We start from the raw sequence: 15098 nt of genomic DNA, 5'->3' as shown, positions 1-15098 counted from the left end.
TTGAAGAGAAACACTTTTTTGAAATTGTAACTTGGCTTACCCAACTCTGTCCCTATGTTTTTCGTCCATAGAGAGCTTTCTATGCCACACCTAGAAGATGAGATATGGTTGGAACCAGTGAAACTTTGGCTCTGTCTGGACAAATCAGTCTAGTCTATCATGTTTGCTTTTGAATCGTGTCTTTCGTCGCAGGCTAATTATTCGTCTAGTCCATGGATCTCCTATGTATTGCAATGCAGTAAATTGTTTCACCAATCCATCCATTACTGTCTCGGCAAGCAGCAAGATGGTACTGCAGAACCTAGATTTACTATTGAACATGGAGCAAGAAGATAAGGAAGAGGTCAAAGAATCAAATCGAGCACATATAAATCTGACTACTAATAAGATATCAGAATATTAGTTTTGTATAAAATTGAAACAGCAGGCAAGGTTTAACTTATTAACCGTTAGAGCATCACTGGTAAAAGAGCTACAAACACTGTTGGTACTGTGAATGATTCAACTTGTAACAGGGCCCTAGAAGATATGATGCATTTTATATTTGTTTGCCCTGTGCACACTCACATTAGGAAGAGAACTATTAAACTGTGACTGCATGAAATGCACGTTAGGCCTTGTCTTTTATATTGTTGGCTAATACCCCACTAGCAGCCTGGACATAGTTTACTAATTTAAGAAGTGCTCTGAAGTTGAGTGAGCCACTATTTAAATCAAGTTTTTTAACTGAATTTTTGATCTCTACTGTTGCAATGTGGTCTGTATTTGATATTGTATATATATTGCTGTTGATTTGAATACTTTGTGGCGTTAGGCCCCCGTTCTAAGGGCTTGAACAGGGATAACGGGCCGGCAGCCCAAATTACTGGCACGAGCGAAGCAAGGGCCATTAACGAGGGCTACGGGCCATTACCCCTTGTTCCATCACTTGGAATGCAGGCTTAAGGCCATTAGCACCCTGGGCTACTAAAGCGGTATTCTGGGGTGCTAAAAAAAAGGATTTTCCGTTTTTCAACAGGCTGCGTGAGGCTTCCCGTTGTATAAAGGAAAATCCTTTAGAAAGATGGCCACCATGGAGAGGGAAGGCAGAGCTCCGTACGAAGCCCCTCTTCTCTTTCCATGGTGGCCTGCAGGAGGCAAGGGGCAGGAGTGGATGAATTTAAGTAGGGGGGTGGGTGGGAGTCAAAAAGAAAACAAAAGGGACAGAGGGTGTGAGGAAGATGGCGGTGGGGAGAGCCAGCTGTCAGGTTGCATGGAAAGTGGGCTTTCATCAGCGGTTGAAGCCCACGTTCTTTGCCACCTGATTGGCTGGTACCCCCCACCAGGGTGCTAATGATGAAGGATATTTTATCTGCAATAACATGTTATGACTGACTGAGTCACTTGACCTAAAGTCATAGGAATCACAGAATTGGATTAAATGCACCAACTTGTTTGTTTGATAGCTTTATTCGGAATGGTCCTTTAGCACAAAACATTACAATCACAGTAACTACATTCATTCAAAAATTCAATAAAAATCGCAAAACAGTAATTCAAGAGTAAATGCACAAAATTCTTAAAACACATAATGCTAATTAAAAGAACTTCAATAAAATCAAATTCGGCCCCAAGAGGAGAGCATGCTCGCAGCCTCTGGGATGATCTACGGAAGCAATGGCTCTGAGCCCATCAACTTCTTAGGAGCCAAGCGCGGTGGACATACCTAGCTGAAGCAAGTACTACTGTCCGCTCCAACATACTGATGCATTGCTTCACTTGTGTTTCTTAGCTCCATATCAACTAGAAGGGGTCTAAAGTACCTGCGCCCAAGCTCCATTAGGCTTGGACATATGTACATGAAAAGAGTTAACGTTTCATCTGCTTGTGTTCAGACTGGACATACACCAGAGTTGTGCAGAGACCATTCACGAGTATACAAAGCCGTATAAAAGCCCTTCCTAAATCAAACGTATAAAGAGCGCTCATAAGGGGGATTTATTGCATCTAGAAAAGGTTTGCAAATCCCCAATGAGTTGGGTAGGAGAAACACTGGGCCATTTTCCAAGGAATACCTTTGAATCTCTAGATTCCAGAAAGCGTTGCGTTTGGCAGTTGTCTTAAAGTCGACCTTAAGTGAAGGACGACACTCACTAGGCTTTTCCCAAAAGTGTCTAGCACCTAACCCACACAACATTTTTTTTCCCATGGAGAACCCAGCCCTGGTTTTTTGCACATTCCAATTGCAGGAAATCCCTCTGAGCATCTTTATAGGGGGCTAGACTCGGGGTAGACCAAAGTCTCACCAAATACAGGGCTGGCTTTAGGGCAATCGAGTCAGCTAGAGGCAAAATTTGGAGTTCCAAATGGATGAACGAGGATGGAGCATTCTTAGGCAAGAGCAATCACTTCTTTAAGAAATTCTTCTGGACAGGAGATCTCATGTTTGCATTTATGCAGCCCCAAATCTGTGCACCATAAAGTGCTGCAGGCAATGCTTGTTTATCAAATAGCTCATGTGCCGGTGAGATTGCTCCTCTACCATGGCCTGTAAAAAAAGAACAAATGGCACGCTATATTTACTTAGATTTATCTTGGATTTAACAAGTTGGTCTGACCACCCCTGCCCCTCGTACCTAATCCCTAGGTAATCGAAGTGCCTAACTTGATCCAATATGAGGCCATCAACCTTGATCTTCGGCTGATGGGACTTGGGGGTTTGAAGACCATAACTTTAGTTTTGGTGATGTTGAGCTCAAGACTAAGCTCCTTGCATTTCACAGAGAAGATGTTAAAGGCCACTCTCAGCCCAGCTGGAGTAGTGGAAAGAATGGCTGTGTCATCTGCGAAAAATAGGGTGGGCCCTTTTTGTGATCTAATTTTTGGGGCTTCAAGGGCACCTACCTCCAATGCATCCACAATGTCCTGCACCAACTGCAGTACCAGATGCAATGCTATCAGTTGTGTAATTTTTATACCAAATGATATACTGACATGACATATAATCACAGTAGAATTTCAATACTACAGGAATCATCAGAGTTTGAGGATCCTTAGGGGCACACACATACAATGGCAGACTGCAGGCCAGTAAGCCTTAGTAATTTTAGGGGAGTTCTCAAACTTTTAGAAAGTGTTTCCATTGGGTTTACTGCCATAAACCCATTTGTTCTTTCATGGTTCTAGTGAAATCCTCAAGGAGCTGCACTGCCTACCCCTTCAAACACAGATGTTCAATACAGCCTGCATCACCTAAAAGGAACAAAGCAATCACAACAAAGCGCTCTATCTGGCCAGGAAACTTAACATCTCCAGAGGCCAGTACAACACTAGAAGCCATGACATCACCAGAACGGAAACCAGGAACTGCAGGAGGAAGAAAAAAGGAAGCAGGCCTTTTCCTACTATGTACCATGTCTCTCAACCAGGTTGCCAGCTCAGGTAAGACTGGCACTGCCCATCCTACACTTCAGGAAGGACCACTTCATCGCTGTTAGCTCCACTCAACCCTCCTCCCCCCTCTTATTCAGTCCTTCACACTTTATAAATCCAATGCATGGTTACATACAAAGGGAAACGTAAGGTAAGTATGGATTATTGTCCATAGGTACTGGAAATCATAGAACCAGCAGTCCAAGGATACTGAGGGACACCTTACACCACCAAAGGTCCAGGCAGAGCTGTGTGCAAAATGAGGCACAAGATCACGATCAGTCTCACAATCATTGTAGGTGGTACATAAGCCATTGTGCACCCAGGGTCAGGAGACTCTGGAGGTCGGGACCAACAATGAAATCGTGTTTAAGGGGCGCAGTGGCAGCCACACACGGTGCAGGCTGTAAGCGAAACTTTTCCGAAGGTACGGGAGCACAGGTAGGTTTTTGGACCAGGATTGGGTTTGGCAGGTTGGCAGTTGAAGCTCTCTGTTTGGCACAGTGCCACACAGCAGGTTAGCATCACAAGAGGGCTGAAGAGGTCAAGGTGGCTCTTGGTAGAACCAGTGATCTGGTCAGAAAGCATCAGGTCCCACGAAGAAGGCAGCAAAATGGTGAAATCCAACCAGTCCCATAAAAAACAGAGGCAAAGTCAGCTGCTCAGGTTCCAGACTGGCACAGTAGCTAGGGTCTTACGCTGTAGGAACCAGAACCAGAAGCAATCTCGGGTAGCATCAGGAGTTTCAGTCTTAGAGGACTCTTACAATTGAGGCCAGTTGATACAGCAATTAAGACCAGATGAAAAGTAAGGAGTAGCCCAGCAAAGTATTCAACCAGCACAGAAAGTCAGGGTTGAAAGGATAAAGAATCAGGCGCACAGCCAGTATGGCCATGCCAGGATCCTCAGCAGCAGGCCACCTCCAAACAATCCTCCAAGTTAGTTCAGGGAAGTTATCTCTGTAATGCACAGATTCTATGCAAACATGCACACTCACCAATGGAAGAGAAACCTGTGCCCCAATCCACGAATGTGCAACATTCAAAGTGTTGGTGCCGAGCTTACAAACACACAGGCACGAGGTGCCTGGAGGACCAACACTCAGTTGTAACTGAATAAACCCGTAATATGGCTGCTTTTGTGAGATTCAAAAGTGTCTGTTAGCAGAACAGCCATTTTGACTATCCCACATGGTCTACATAAAAAAAGAAAGCCACAAAGCAAAATTGCCTGCGGTTGTTCTTAAAAAAATGTCTTACTGCTGAAAGGGCCCCCTTTGAGGGGCATTTTGCTACTTACGTGTTAAAGTAGTTACAGACCTCCTGGACCCCAAAAACAAATGCACAGTGGCCGTCAGTCTACTCCCCCACACACTTTCTGGTTCAGGAAACTCAATGAGGGGCCAAATGAACTGCTCAGAAAGTACCCTTGCCCTGGTGTCTAAGAAATGAATTAGAATGACAAGGGCAGTTCAGTAGAAGTCTCTCAGACCACAAAAAGTCGAACATCAAAGAAAACCAGCAAAATGTTTAGGGGGCTCACCGAATTAGAAAGGGAACCCCAACAATGAAATTCTGTCTAACAATCATCTGATGCAGTTGGGAACTTTTATTCGATATTTGGTGCGTTTTTGACTGGAGATGTCTGATGCTAGTTTCGTGTTAGGGTCAAGGGCTGCAGAAATGTTGCCTATGACCTTGGGGTGCATCTGCAGGGGGGTCCTCTGGATAAATGAGCAGCTGTAAGTCACACAGCCCAGGGTGATGTAGGTTAGGTATGGTGAACATTGGCCCAATCCTAAACTGGGTAAGCTCTGGTGGCAAATGGGTGCTGGAGTGCAACAGTGGCAACACTTTAAGTAAGTGGAAGCTTCCCAGAATGCAGACATCACAGGAAGGTGATGTGTTTGTGTTTCACTGTTTCAAAGAATTTCGGGTGTTCGGACTCTGTCAGCTGCTGCAGCTCTCGCTTCCTCATGAATTGGTCCGTACAGGGGCCCAGGCCCAGTAGAGTTTCCACAGAGCACAGTGTTCAAGCCGGGAAACCAAGGTGATTAAGCTGATTAAAGGAAATGTTACCACTGTCTTGGTCTCGCCATGGCAGCTTGCCATCTGCTACCACAGGTTTTGGGTAGAGTTTCACTGTCGCGTGGGCCATGGAATCTTGTAGGTTCGAGAATGGTTTTTTACTCTCAAATACGAGCAATAGCAGATTGCAAGACCCTTCACTGGATTTTACACAGGAAGATCCAGTAGGCTTCTCACAGTACAGTGAGGCTGTGCCCTTTTGAGGAGTCCTCATAGCCAGATGTGCAAGGTTATATGATATGAATATGATAGGTTATTTATAACGCCTTAATACTCAGAGGTTTCTTAGCGCAGACCCGAGGATCGAACGTGTGGTGCTCCATGTCATCTTGCTTTCAAGGCAAGCACGTTGCCCCTGAGCTATCCTCCTGAGACAAGGTTACTTGCGCTGGGATAAATGATTTGTGATGTACCATGGCACTTCGATATTAAGGGTCTCTTAGGCTGTAAAAACAGTTGTTTGCATCTCTGATGAGTCCTTATATTGGGACTCATCAGGGAAAAATAATTAAATCAGAAAAAGGTTACAGGGACGCTGCTATAGAAATTAATTCCATTTTTACAAAGGGCTCTTCAATTTACCTTCAACTTCTAAACATTTGCAAGGGATTAGGGGCATGCGTGGCACAGTGAGCCTTCAGATAAATATGTGCTTGCAGGCTATGTGAACAGCTTTTTAAACCATTCACACTGCTCCCACTGGCAGGGCAGAAGGGCTAAATTACAGCAGGTGTTACACAATATGGCAACAATTAAAGGTTTTAGTCCAGATTGTGGTTTGGCTAATTGCAATCACATTCAGGGGGATATTCCCTCATCTGAAAGAGGGTGTTTAAGGGGCAGATGAATTATGTAACATTGTTTTTTTTTGGTAAGGAAAATCAAATATCCCAATTGTTTAATTACTTTTTTAAAATGGTTCATTGATTCGTGTTAACAAATACTTTTATGCATCCGAAGAACGTCAGCTCGTTCTCAAACTGGTCAGTTACATTGTTTGAATAAGAATCCCCACATGCACGTGCATATTTTGAAAATTGATAGAGGGATTCATCATATAAAGAAATACTTTCAACCGTGGGGGTGTGAACAGGAACTTGATTACATCAATCAAAAACGACATGAATGCCATATCGCATCTTTGACAACATCTCAAAAACTAGGTACTAGAGATGTTTTTGCATGTTTTCCATTTTTTCTTTCTTTCCAGAGTCCACCTAAATATGTTTAATATTTTCAGGATCTTAAAAGCAATGTACTGAGGCTGTGTGAGTTTTTGGGCAAACCGCTTGAGGATGCAGAGGTGAACATGGTTGTGGAGCGTGCCACTTTCAAGAATATGATTTCTGATCCGATGGCAAACTGTGACTCTTTACCCAGCGATATTCTACAGCAGGACCGAGTATGTTTCCTTCGAAAAGGTATTGCTCCAGTAAATTCACTCACAGTCTATTTCATATGTTATTTTGAACCGCGCTTATATATATGAACCCCCTGGTACGTCATCTGAGAGCAAGGAGAACTCAATATGCATATGACTAGATTGCTTCCAAGTAATTTATTTCTCTTAGTCCTCCTTTTCTTCTTCCCAGTTCTAACTCATTGAGGCATACTGCCTTCTGAGTCAGGCACCCTGCTGCTAACATACGCAAAGGTTTACACTGAGGTCTGACCCCTTCCCTTGGTTTAGAGAAGACTATAAGAGCCCGGATCACAAAGATCGCCGCTGTCAATGCATCCAAAGTACCATCCCAGGCAATAGAAATCTAGGGTGCAGGGGAGGGCGAGGGGCATAGGATTGGGCTGAGTAAGACTGACTCATAATAATGTGCTTTACAGTACACAATCGAGTCATGACCACCGTGTCCTTCTTCCCAGACACACAATTTCAGCCAGGGAGTCCCACATACAGTTGGTAGTGATTGCTAAATATGTCTGGTGAAACGCATGGTTGCCCTCTTGAAAGTGTTCTACACGGATGACATGCCATGTGTGATAGTTCATGCACATCTCTATGTCCAGTGGAGCCAGACATCTCATATGCCAGGGAAATGGAACACTTGATTACCGACTAAGGGAGGCAGTGGTACATTTCTGGCTCAAGCGACCCTTGCAAAATGTTGCAAACATTGTCTCACATCGTCTTAAAGCAGCAAAACATGCTAGGTACCCTCTCCATGTCCAGAGGATGGGGAATATATATTTCTAAGCATCCTTCCCCCAATCCAAGATGGGAAGGACCAGACTTTTGTCTGATAAGGGGCGTAGAGGTTAGAGGGTTAAGACCTCTAGAGCAAAGCACAAGTGTTGTAGGAGTGCCCCAAGTTCCAACCCACACGCTGAACGCCTGGCCTATAGAATCAGGCAGTTGAATGTAAAAAAAAAAATCATGAGAACCTCCTTTGGAAGCTCAAAAGCGAAGGACAACATGACCTTGAGTGCTAATGGGAGGTCCAATGTGAGGAATGGAGAGCGGGCCCTGGGGTAGGATATCTCAAAATTACTCAGGAGGCAGGTGGCCAGAACCTTCACTGGGGCAATGACAATCTAGGCGGCCCAAAATGCCTTATTAGTCTCCAATTGAGCCCTTGGAGATTGGTATGGAGCCAATTTACCTGAGTTGTTGACCCCTTCACCATGGATGGTGGTGTTACCCGCGGTGGCACTTGGGCCACACCTGAGCCCTGCAATGAATTACGTGAGCAAGGCAGTGTTCTCCCATCCAGAACCCTGTCCGGATCGGGCCGCCATAACAGGTACAATGTGCATGGGTGGGGACCGGCGTCTCAGTACGCTTGGGCTGTTGCCATTGGCAATAAGGGAACCAAGGCAGGGTCTTGTTCCCACACTGGGGCCATGACAACACAGGCGTTGCAGGGAAACAATCCTGTCCTGGAGCCTGATCTTCTTGGTCTCTGTGTTCTGCTTTTGCATTGGTCTTCTGTCCTTGCCTTTTCTTTTCTCTGCTCCGTGTCCCCTATGGGCATCAACTCTTCCATGCCTTGTGTTTCATCCTGTCCCTCTCCTCTCTTCACCCATCCTTCCCTCTGTAGGGGCTCTCCTGCCACCCGCACAGTGCTTGCACTGGACTGGTACCATGTTAAATGTGGGCGTCAGCTGCTTTGTGGTTCTAGGATAAGTTCTTCCTCGGAGGGTCTATTTTGTTCTGTAGCAAGACCCAGTCAAGGGGTATTTTGCCACACTGCCCATCTATCAGGCAGGATCACTCACGGCAGCACTGTGGAAGCACTAGACCATTTCCAGACTAGAATCCCAGATAAGAAGGGACAGTGAGGCCCAACAAGGCTGAAACACGTGTATGGGGTTGCTGTTGATACTCTTGTTCAGAGAGGAATTGCCATAGCATTTCGGTGCTGCACTGCCCATGTGGTGCATATTTCTGCAAACATTGTTAATCCCACATTAGTTTATTTGCTGCACCACCCCCTACTAGTATTCTACTAGGGAACTCTGAGTGGCTACCTGGCAGAACGCTTTATTTCTAGCAGTACAGTTAAATTACTGACTAGTTATTTCAAACTGTGTTTAACGCTATATTTTTATATATTTTCTTGTTGTGTTGAAATGCGTTCTCATGTTTATTGTTTGTCATGTCTATGTATTTTGACATTGCTGATTAATATATTTTAGGTATGCATGATTGTAGTATGGATGGAGTATTTGGAGATGCGAATGGGTCTGGTTTAATTGTTTACAATATTGTTGCTTAGCTATCACTCTTGTATAATTTTGAACTTTACATTTTTCTCGTTCTCATTTTTCTATTTTTTCTTGTGGTTTTATGAATGATACATTATATAATATTGTGATAATAATTTTTTCAATTAATTAAAAGATATTTATTTTTCATACATGTTATGGCAGTGAATTGAATCCTTTCACTTTCCTATGTTTCACAAATGTTTTCATGTATTGTAAGAGAATAGGCTAATTATAGGCACTGTCTCTATTTTGTCTGCGACCTATACAAGTTTATATATCCCGGCCTTCTAGTTGCTCTTTACATACGTGTTCTTTCCAGGCACGGCCGTGGATGTATATATATTTTTGCCTGGAGTCCCCCTAATGTTTTTTGCTTGTTCCCCAATCGGAGCAATCCTGGTGCTGGGGTGAGTGGCTGTGCCTCAGCACCTGGCCTTGGTGGCATGGGGGACGGGGCCAGTGCCTCTAGCTACCGGAATGGCTGTGGGTGGTCTGCTACCCTGTGGACTGCAGAGAAGCGGCTTTGCCTGTGGAGGCCTCCAGAGTCGGGGATGCTCTCCCGATTGCACTGCCGGATTACTCATTCTCTGTGCCTGACCGGGATTAGTCGTTGCCCAGCTGTTAGGCCACTTGGGCTGCTTGGGACCGGCATACATCAGAGTCCCCTCACACATTGCAGCTCAACAGAGGCACTTAGAAGTGTACTGGTGCATATTTCTGCAAACATTGTGAATCCCACAGAAGTTTATTTGCTGCACCACCCCCTACAAGTATTCTACTAGGGAACTCTGAGTGGCTACCTGGCAGAACGCTTTATTGTTGGTACATGCTGCTTGTTCTTCTGTGTCCCACCATACTCTCCCGCCAATATTGTGCCGCAGCATTGGGAAAAGCTGGAAGAAGAAGCACATAAGCCTGGATGCCTTTGGGAGGGTAGCCTCCCAGGAGACGTCTGGCACCCAGGTGCGTGTGGTGGAGCATGAGGGACAGTCTTGGTGGCCCGAGGTGGAAGCTCTGATCAACAGCAAATCTACTGTAGCATGCAGGAGGGATTTGCTTCTGCCAATACCAAACTTGAAGACATCAATGCCAGCATGAACTTCCTCAAGACCGAACTCGAGAAAGAAAGTGCTCACATCGCGGAAGCTGAGACGAGGTTTGGGAGAGCTGAGGATGACATTACAGACATGAGATCTGACATCCGGGGCTGGCCAAAGATCTGAAATATGCTCAAGCCAAGAGTGAGGATCTGGAGTCGGTTGGGTCCCGGCGGTTACCAGAGACTTTTCAACAGGGAAGCATGAAGTGCTTTGTGGAGGAGCTCCTCTTAAAGATCTTGCATGGCCCCGCTTTATCGCTGTACTTTAAGGTGGAGCATGCCCATAGGTCTCTGGTGCCCAGTTCTAAGCTAGTTGAACCACGAAGCCCAAAAATTCTGCAAATCATGAACTATAGGGACCGCAAACGTGCTTCTCAAAAGTGGCAGAGAGAAATTAGAGTTGTACTTTGAATCCAGCAGGATGTTTCTATACCCTAATGTTACGCTCACTTGGTATCCACAGGGACACCACCCAGCCGGGTTACTCGCTCGTATGCTTCTCAGCTTTGCCCTGATGTGGTTTGTGGGGAAGGTTCTGCCTGAAAATACAGGAGGACTGTGTTCAAGACTGACCGACTGGGGTAAGTATCCTCCCTCCAACCCCGTATGCTTTCAGTCCCTCTGGCACCCTCTCCTCACCTTGTGGTAGAATTAGGTGTGCTCTCCGTCCTGCCTTCTTTGCAGGGGCGCGTTGTCTTTCATGGGCGAGTGCGGTCCAGTTACTTCACTGACGCCGGCCCGTTTGATATTGTTCAGGTAGGTTTTATTGCTGTTATTTAGTTTTGTTGCTATCCTGCATGCCTTTCTTTGTTTAAAATGTCTCTTTTTTCTCCCTTAGGTATGCAGAGCTACAGCGCGGCGAACTGGCTTGGTTGAGCCCTGCTGGTAAATGATGGTGCATTAAGAGCGCTATGATGCGGTAAGTAAGCGATATGCGCAGCGCTGCAAAGTCTTGCCTTTGCTAACCTGTGTTTTACTTCCTTGTAGGTCGCAGTGTTCTTCAGCGTGAGTGGAATGTCCGGAGTGCTGCCAGCCGAGAGGCGACCAGCCAGGTAAGCCTTTTGAGCAGTTCGTAATTTGTAAATGTCTCTACAGCTTTCTTTAATGTTGTCTCTATCTTCTTCTTTCAGGTCGTTCTGTCTGGGAGGCGTGCAGATTCGAGGAAGCTGTTCTCAGTAGCTGCGAGTGTTTAAAGATGAAGACTGAAGGTAAGATGCTGCTGCTAATGATGTTCCTTTTGTCTCCTTGCAGGTTCTGCTTCTCCGAGGTTTGAGGGAATAGCTGAACACGGTGAGCGGCACGTTGCAAGCTGCAAAGTAACACGAAGCATGTTCTGCAGTCAGGGTGTGGTTTATATAGCCCAGGTAAAGTAGTACCAGGGAAAGTTGTTCCAGGCCTGCCACACCCAAAACACTAGACCGCATAGCTTGGTTCTTAGGGAACCAAGCTATGTGGATGCCTCCATGTTGGCTGACAATACTATAAAGTAGTTCCCAAGCACATTGTTGTTCATGGTGTATGAGCCTGGCGCAATAGGCGCCAGGACTGGCCCCATGAGGGCTTTTGAAGAGGATGCCAGGCTCTAGAGGCCCGAGTCCTGTCTCACCTGGCCAATGGGTTTGCCAGCAGGGGTTTTGGGCGAGGGTAGTGACACCTAACTTCTCACTGTCTGTACAAAATGAGTGCACAAACATTTTGGGAATGAAGAAACGTTTGCAGGAACGCCGTCCTAAATATGCTATTCGAGGGGATTGGGTCCTCCGACGTATTCCATATCTATGACAGTAATCACCACAGCTGTGCTGCTTCGGAAAATCTTTTGGCGTCTGCGTCGATGACGTCGATACGCTGTCCTCGAGGGCCTCCGTCGAGCCGACATTACCGGATGTTATAAGTAGGACGCACGACGCCCGTAGCCTCAGTTCAGTTTTTTCCATGAACGTGTTCACTTCGGAGATCCCGGCGCGTCTCGATTTCTACTGAATCCTGTTCTTCTGGTTCTTCGAACCTGTTTCTTCATTGCTACATCGGTATGATGTCTTCGGCTTCTTCCACCCCAAGGTCCGGGTTTAAGAGTGCGGGTCCAAGATGTTGCTGACGGATACGCACGATGCTTGCCTCTGGTGCCTCGGGGAGGACTATGATACGGACGACTGTGTCGACTTCTAATCGCTCACTTCGAAGGACCTGCGGGAGCGTAAGAAGAAGCTGTCGGTCGGTAAGGTGGCCAAGCCCTAGTCTTTGACGGGCGATTCGAGGGGTGACTCTCCGCATTGTTGTCGTGAGTACGGGGGTTCTTGGTCTGGGAGTCGGTCCCGCCATTCCTCTGCCTTGTGTTGGCATCCAGGAAGCGCCGTCACAGGTCGCCTTCCCCGTCCTCTTCCGAGGACTCTGCCCGTCGGCGGGTTGCTTGTCCCACCAAGCTTTGTACTCCAGAGGAATTGGATTCCTTCCGAAAGGAGATGTTGGCGATTTTTCAATCACAGGCTCCGGGCCGGCCACGCCGCCTGAGGACCGCCGGTCGTGGCCGTTCTAGAGACACCACTCGTCCGCCTTCTGGCTCGAGCAGTCGTCGCGACCACCGGGTGCCTTTGAGGTCCCGGTCGGACAAGGATGGTCGCTCTAGGCATGCCCGTTCCAGGTCCCGGTACTCGACGCCATCGAGACCGCGAGATTCTGTGTGAAGTCTTCGAGGAAGTCATCGACGGCGGCGGCGGCGAGATCGTCGACGGACTCTCTCGAGGCCCCGCCTCTGAGGAAGTTGTTGATGCCATCGGCGCCCAGGCTGTCGAGAGAAACGCTCAGGGCTCTGCCCTCGAGGCCTGTGTCGACACCGGCGAAGCTGTTGGTGCCGCGCTCGACATCGATTCTGTCGACGCCCTTGACGCCTTTCGAGGCGGCCTTGTCGGAGGTACCCCGTGGCACCCCCCAGAAAGTCGCTGGCCAAGGCTAAACATGCCTTTCTCTGTACCCTCTTTCCAAGCTATGGATTATATATTCTGAGGTGGATGAGAGTTCTGAGGAAGTTGAGGTTCCTGCAGTGGTTCCTGATGACATTGTTTCTGGTCACAGTAAACTTGAGGACCTGCGTCAGTCGCTGCACGACGCCAGTGGTCTTGACACCTCTCCGGAGGTGGAGTTTGGTAGACCGGAGCCTGACAGGCATGCTGAATCCTCATACCGGCGCCTCATGTCGAGGGTCACAGAGTACCTGGGTTGGCCTGCTCCGCCTGGGGATTTTCAGCAGGATGACCTGACTGATATCTTGGACCAAGGTCCTCCAACTGACCCGGTGCTGCCATTCCATATGGCCTTGCAGTGAAGGGTGGCTGCGGCTTGGACTTCTCCAGAGAGTCTCCCGGCAGTGAGCAAGTCCTTGCCGAAGAAATATCGTCCAGCCAGTGGTGACCCCTGCTACTTGACCACACACCCCACTCGGGAGAGTTTGGTGGTGCAGGCAGCTACGGCCCCCGCAAAGCAGGCGTTGTATCCTACCATCCCTCCAGATAGGGACGACAAACGTTTTGACGGCGGGGCGAAGAAGGTGTTTTCTTCTGGGGGTATGGCGCTTCAGCCTGCCAACTCCGTTTGTGCCTTGTCTCGTTTCATGCACACTCTGTGGAACTGCATTTCTTTAGCGGCTGGGGAGGAACGGGAGGGTTTCCTTGCTATCGTGCAGGATGGCAAGGACGCCATGTGTGAATCCGTTCAGTCGGGGCTGGACATGATTGATTGCGTCAGCCGGTCCATGGCGGCAAGCACCGTAATGCGCAGGTTTGCGTGGTTGAGGAAGTCGGGTTTTGCCCTGATGTGCAGGAACGTCTCCTCAACATGCCAACATGCAATTTGGATTAAAGGGCTATATAAATTCAATAAAATACAAAATACAAATGCATCTTTTTGGCAGCAAGGCTGACGAGAGTCCTAAGAGGTTGCAGACCTCAAAAGCTGCAGCGAAGTCATTGGGCGCTGCAGTCCGCCAACCTCCTCCTTTTCATCCTAGGGGACAGCAATGGAGGGGAAGTTCCTTTCGATATTACTCGTCCTTTAGTAAATCGAGAGGAGCTGCTAGTCAAAGGGGCAACCGTAGGAGTGCCAGAGGTGGAAAACAAGGTACTCGAGGTGCCAAGGCCGCGCAAGCAGTTGCCTCTTTGCCCTCAGGCACTGCTGCAGCCGCTTCAGCTCAGTCATGAGGCCCATGCTTCGCTGGTCGGGGGAAGGCTGGCGCAGCATCTTGTAGAGTGGCGTGCCATTACTTCAGATGTGTGGGTTCTGGAGATCATAGCCCAAGGCTACTGTCTTCCTTTCTGGCAGAAGCCTCACGACATTCCACCAGGTAATCTCTCTTTGAAGAGTCTGGATCCGCTCCTTGCGCAGGAAATGTAATCCCTGCTGGAGAAAGGTGCCATAGAACTGGTGCCTCTGGCAGAGAGGAACAAGGGATGGTATTCCCCTTATTTTTTGATTTAGAAGAAAGACGGGGGATTGAGACCCATCATGGACTTGCACGGTTTGAACAAACTCTTCAGGAGGAACAAGTTCAAGATGGTTATTCTTTCTCAAGTCCTCCAGGCCCTCCAACTTCAGGACTGGTTGGTGTCTCTCGACCTCAAGGACGCTTATTTTCATGTGCTGATCCATCCCAAGCACAAGAAGTACCTAAGGTTCGCGGTTGGCGACTCGCACTTTCAGCTTTGTGTCCTGCCGTTCGGATTGACCTCTGCCCCGAGGGTCTTCACCAAGCTCATGGTGTTGGTGGCAGCGTATCTCAGGAAAGG

General features: G+C 47.5%; 1 protein-coding gene across 1 annotated transcript in view; it reads left to right on the top strand.

The window, feature by feature from the left end:
• Window positions 1-15098, top strand: part of LOC138453630 (amine sulfotransferase-like) — a 377572-nt gene that overhangs the window by 251443 nt on the left and 111031 nt on the right. Inside the window, exon 6 of the mRNA XM_069606656.1 lies at window positions 6739-6919. Coding sequence (XP_069462757.1) covers window positions 6739-6919 — 181 coding nt within the window. The remainder of the gene's footprint in view (window positions 1-6738; window positions 6920-15098) is intronic.

This window comes from Ambystoma mexicanum, chromosome 4p (genome assembly GCF_040938575.1).
Source record: "Ambystoma mexicanum isolate Mex_15411 chromosome 4p, UKY_AmexF1_1, whole genome shotgun sequence".
Lineage (NCBI taxonomy): Eukaryota > Metazoa > Chordata > Amphibia > Caudata > Ambystomatidae > Ambystoma > Ambystoma mexicanum.
Note: the sequence above shows the minus strand (reverse complement) of the source record. Positions and strands in the feature narration are given on the sequence as shown.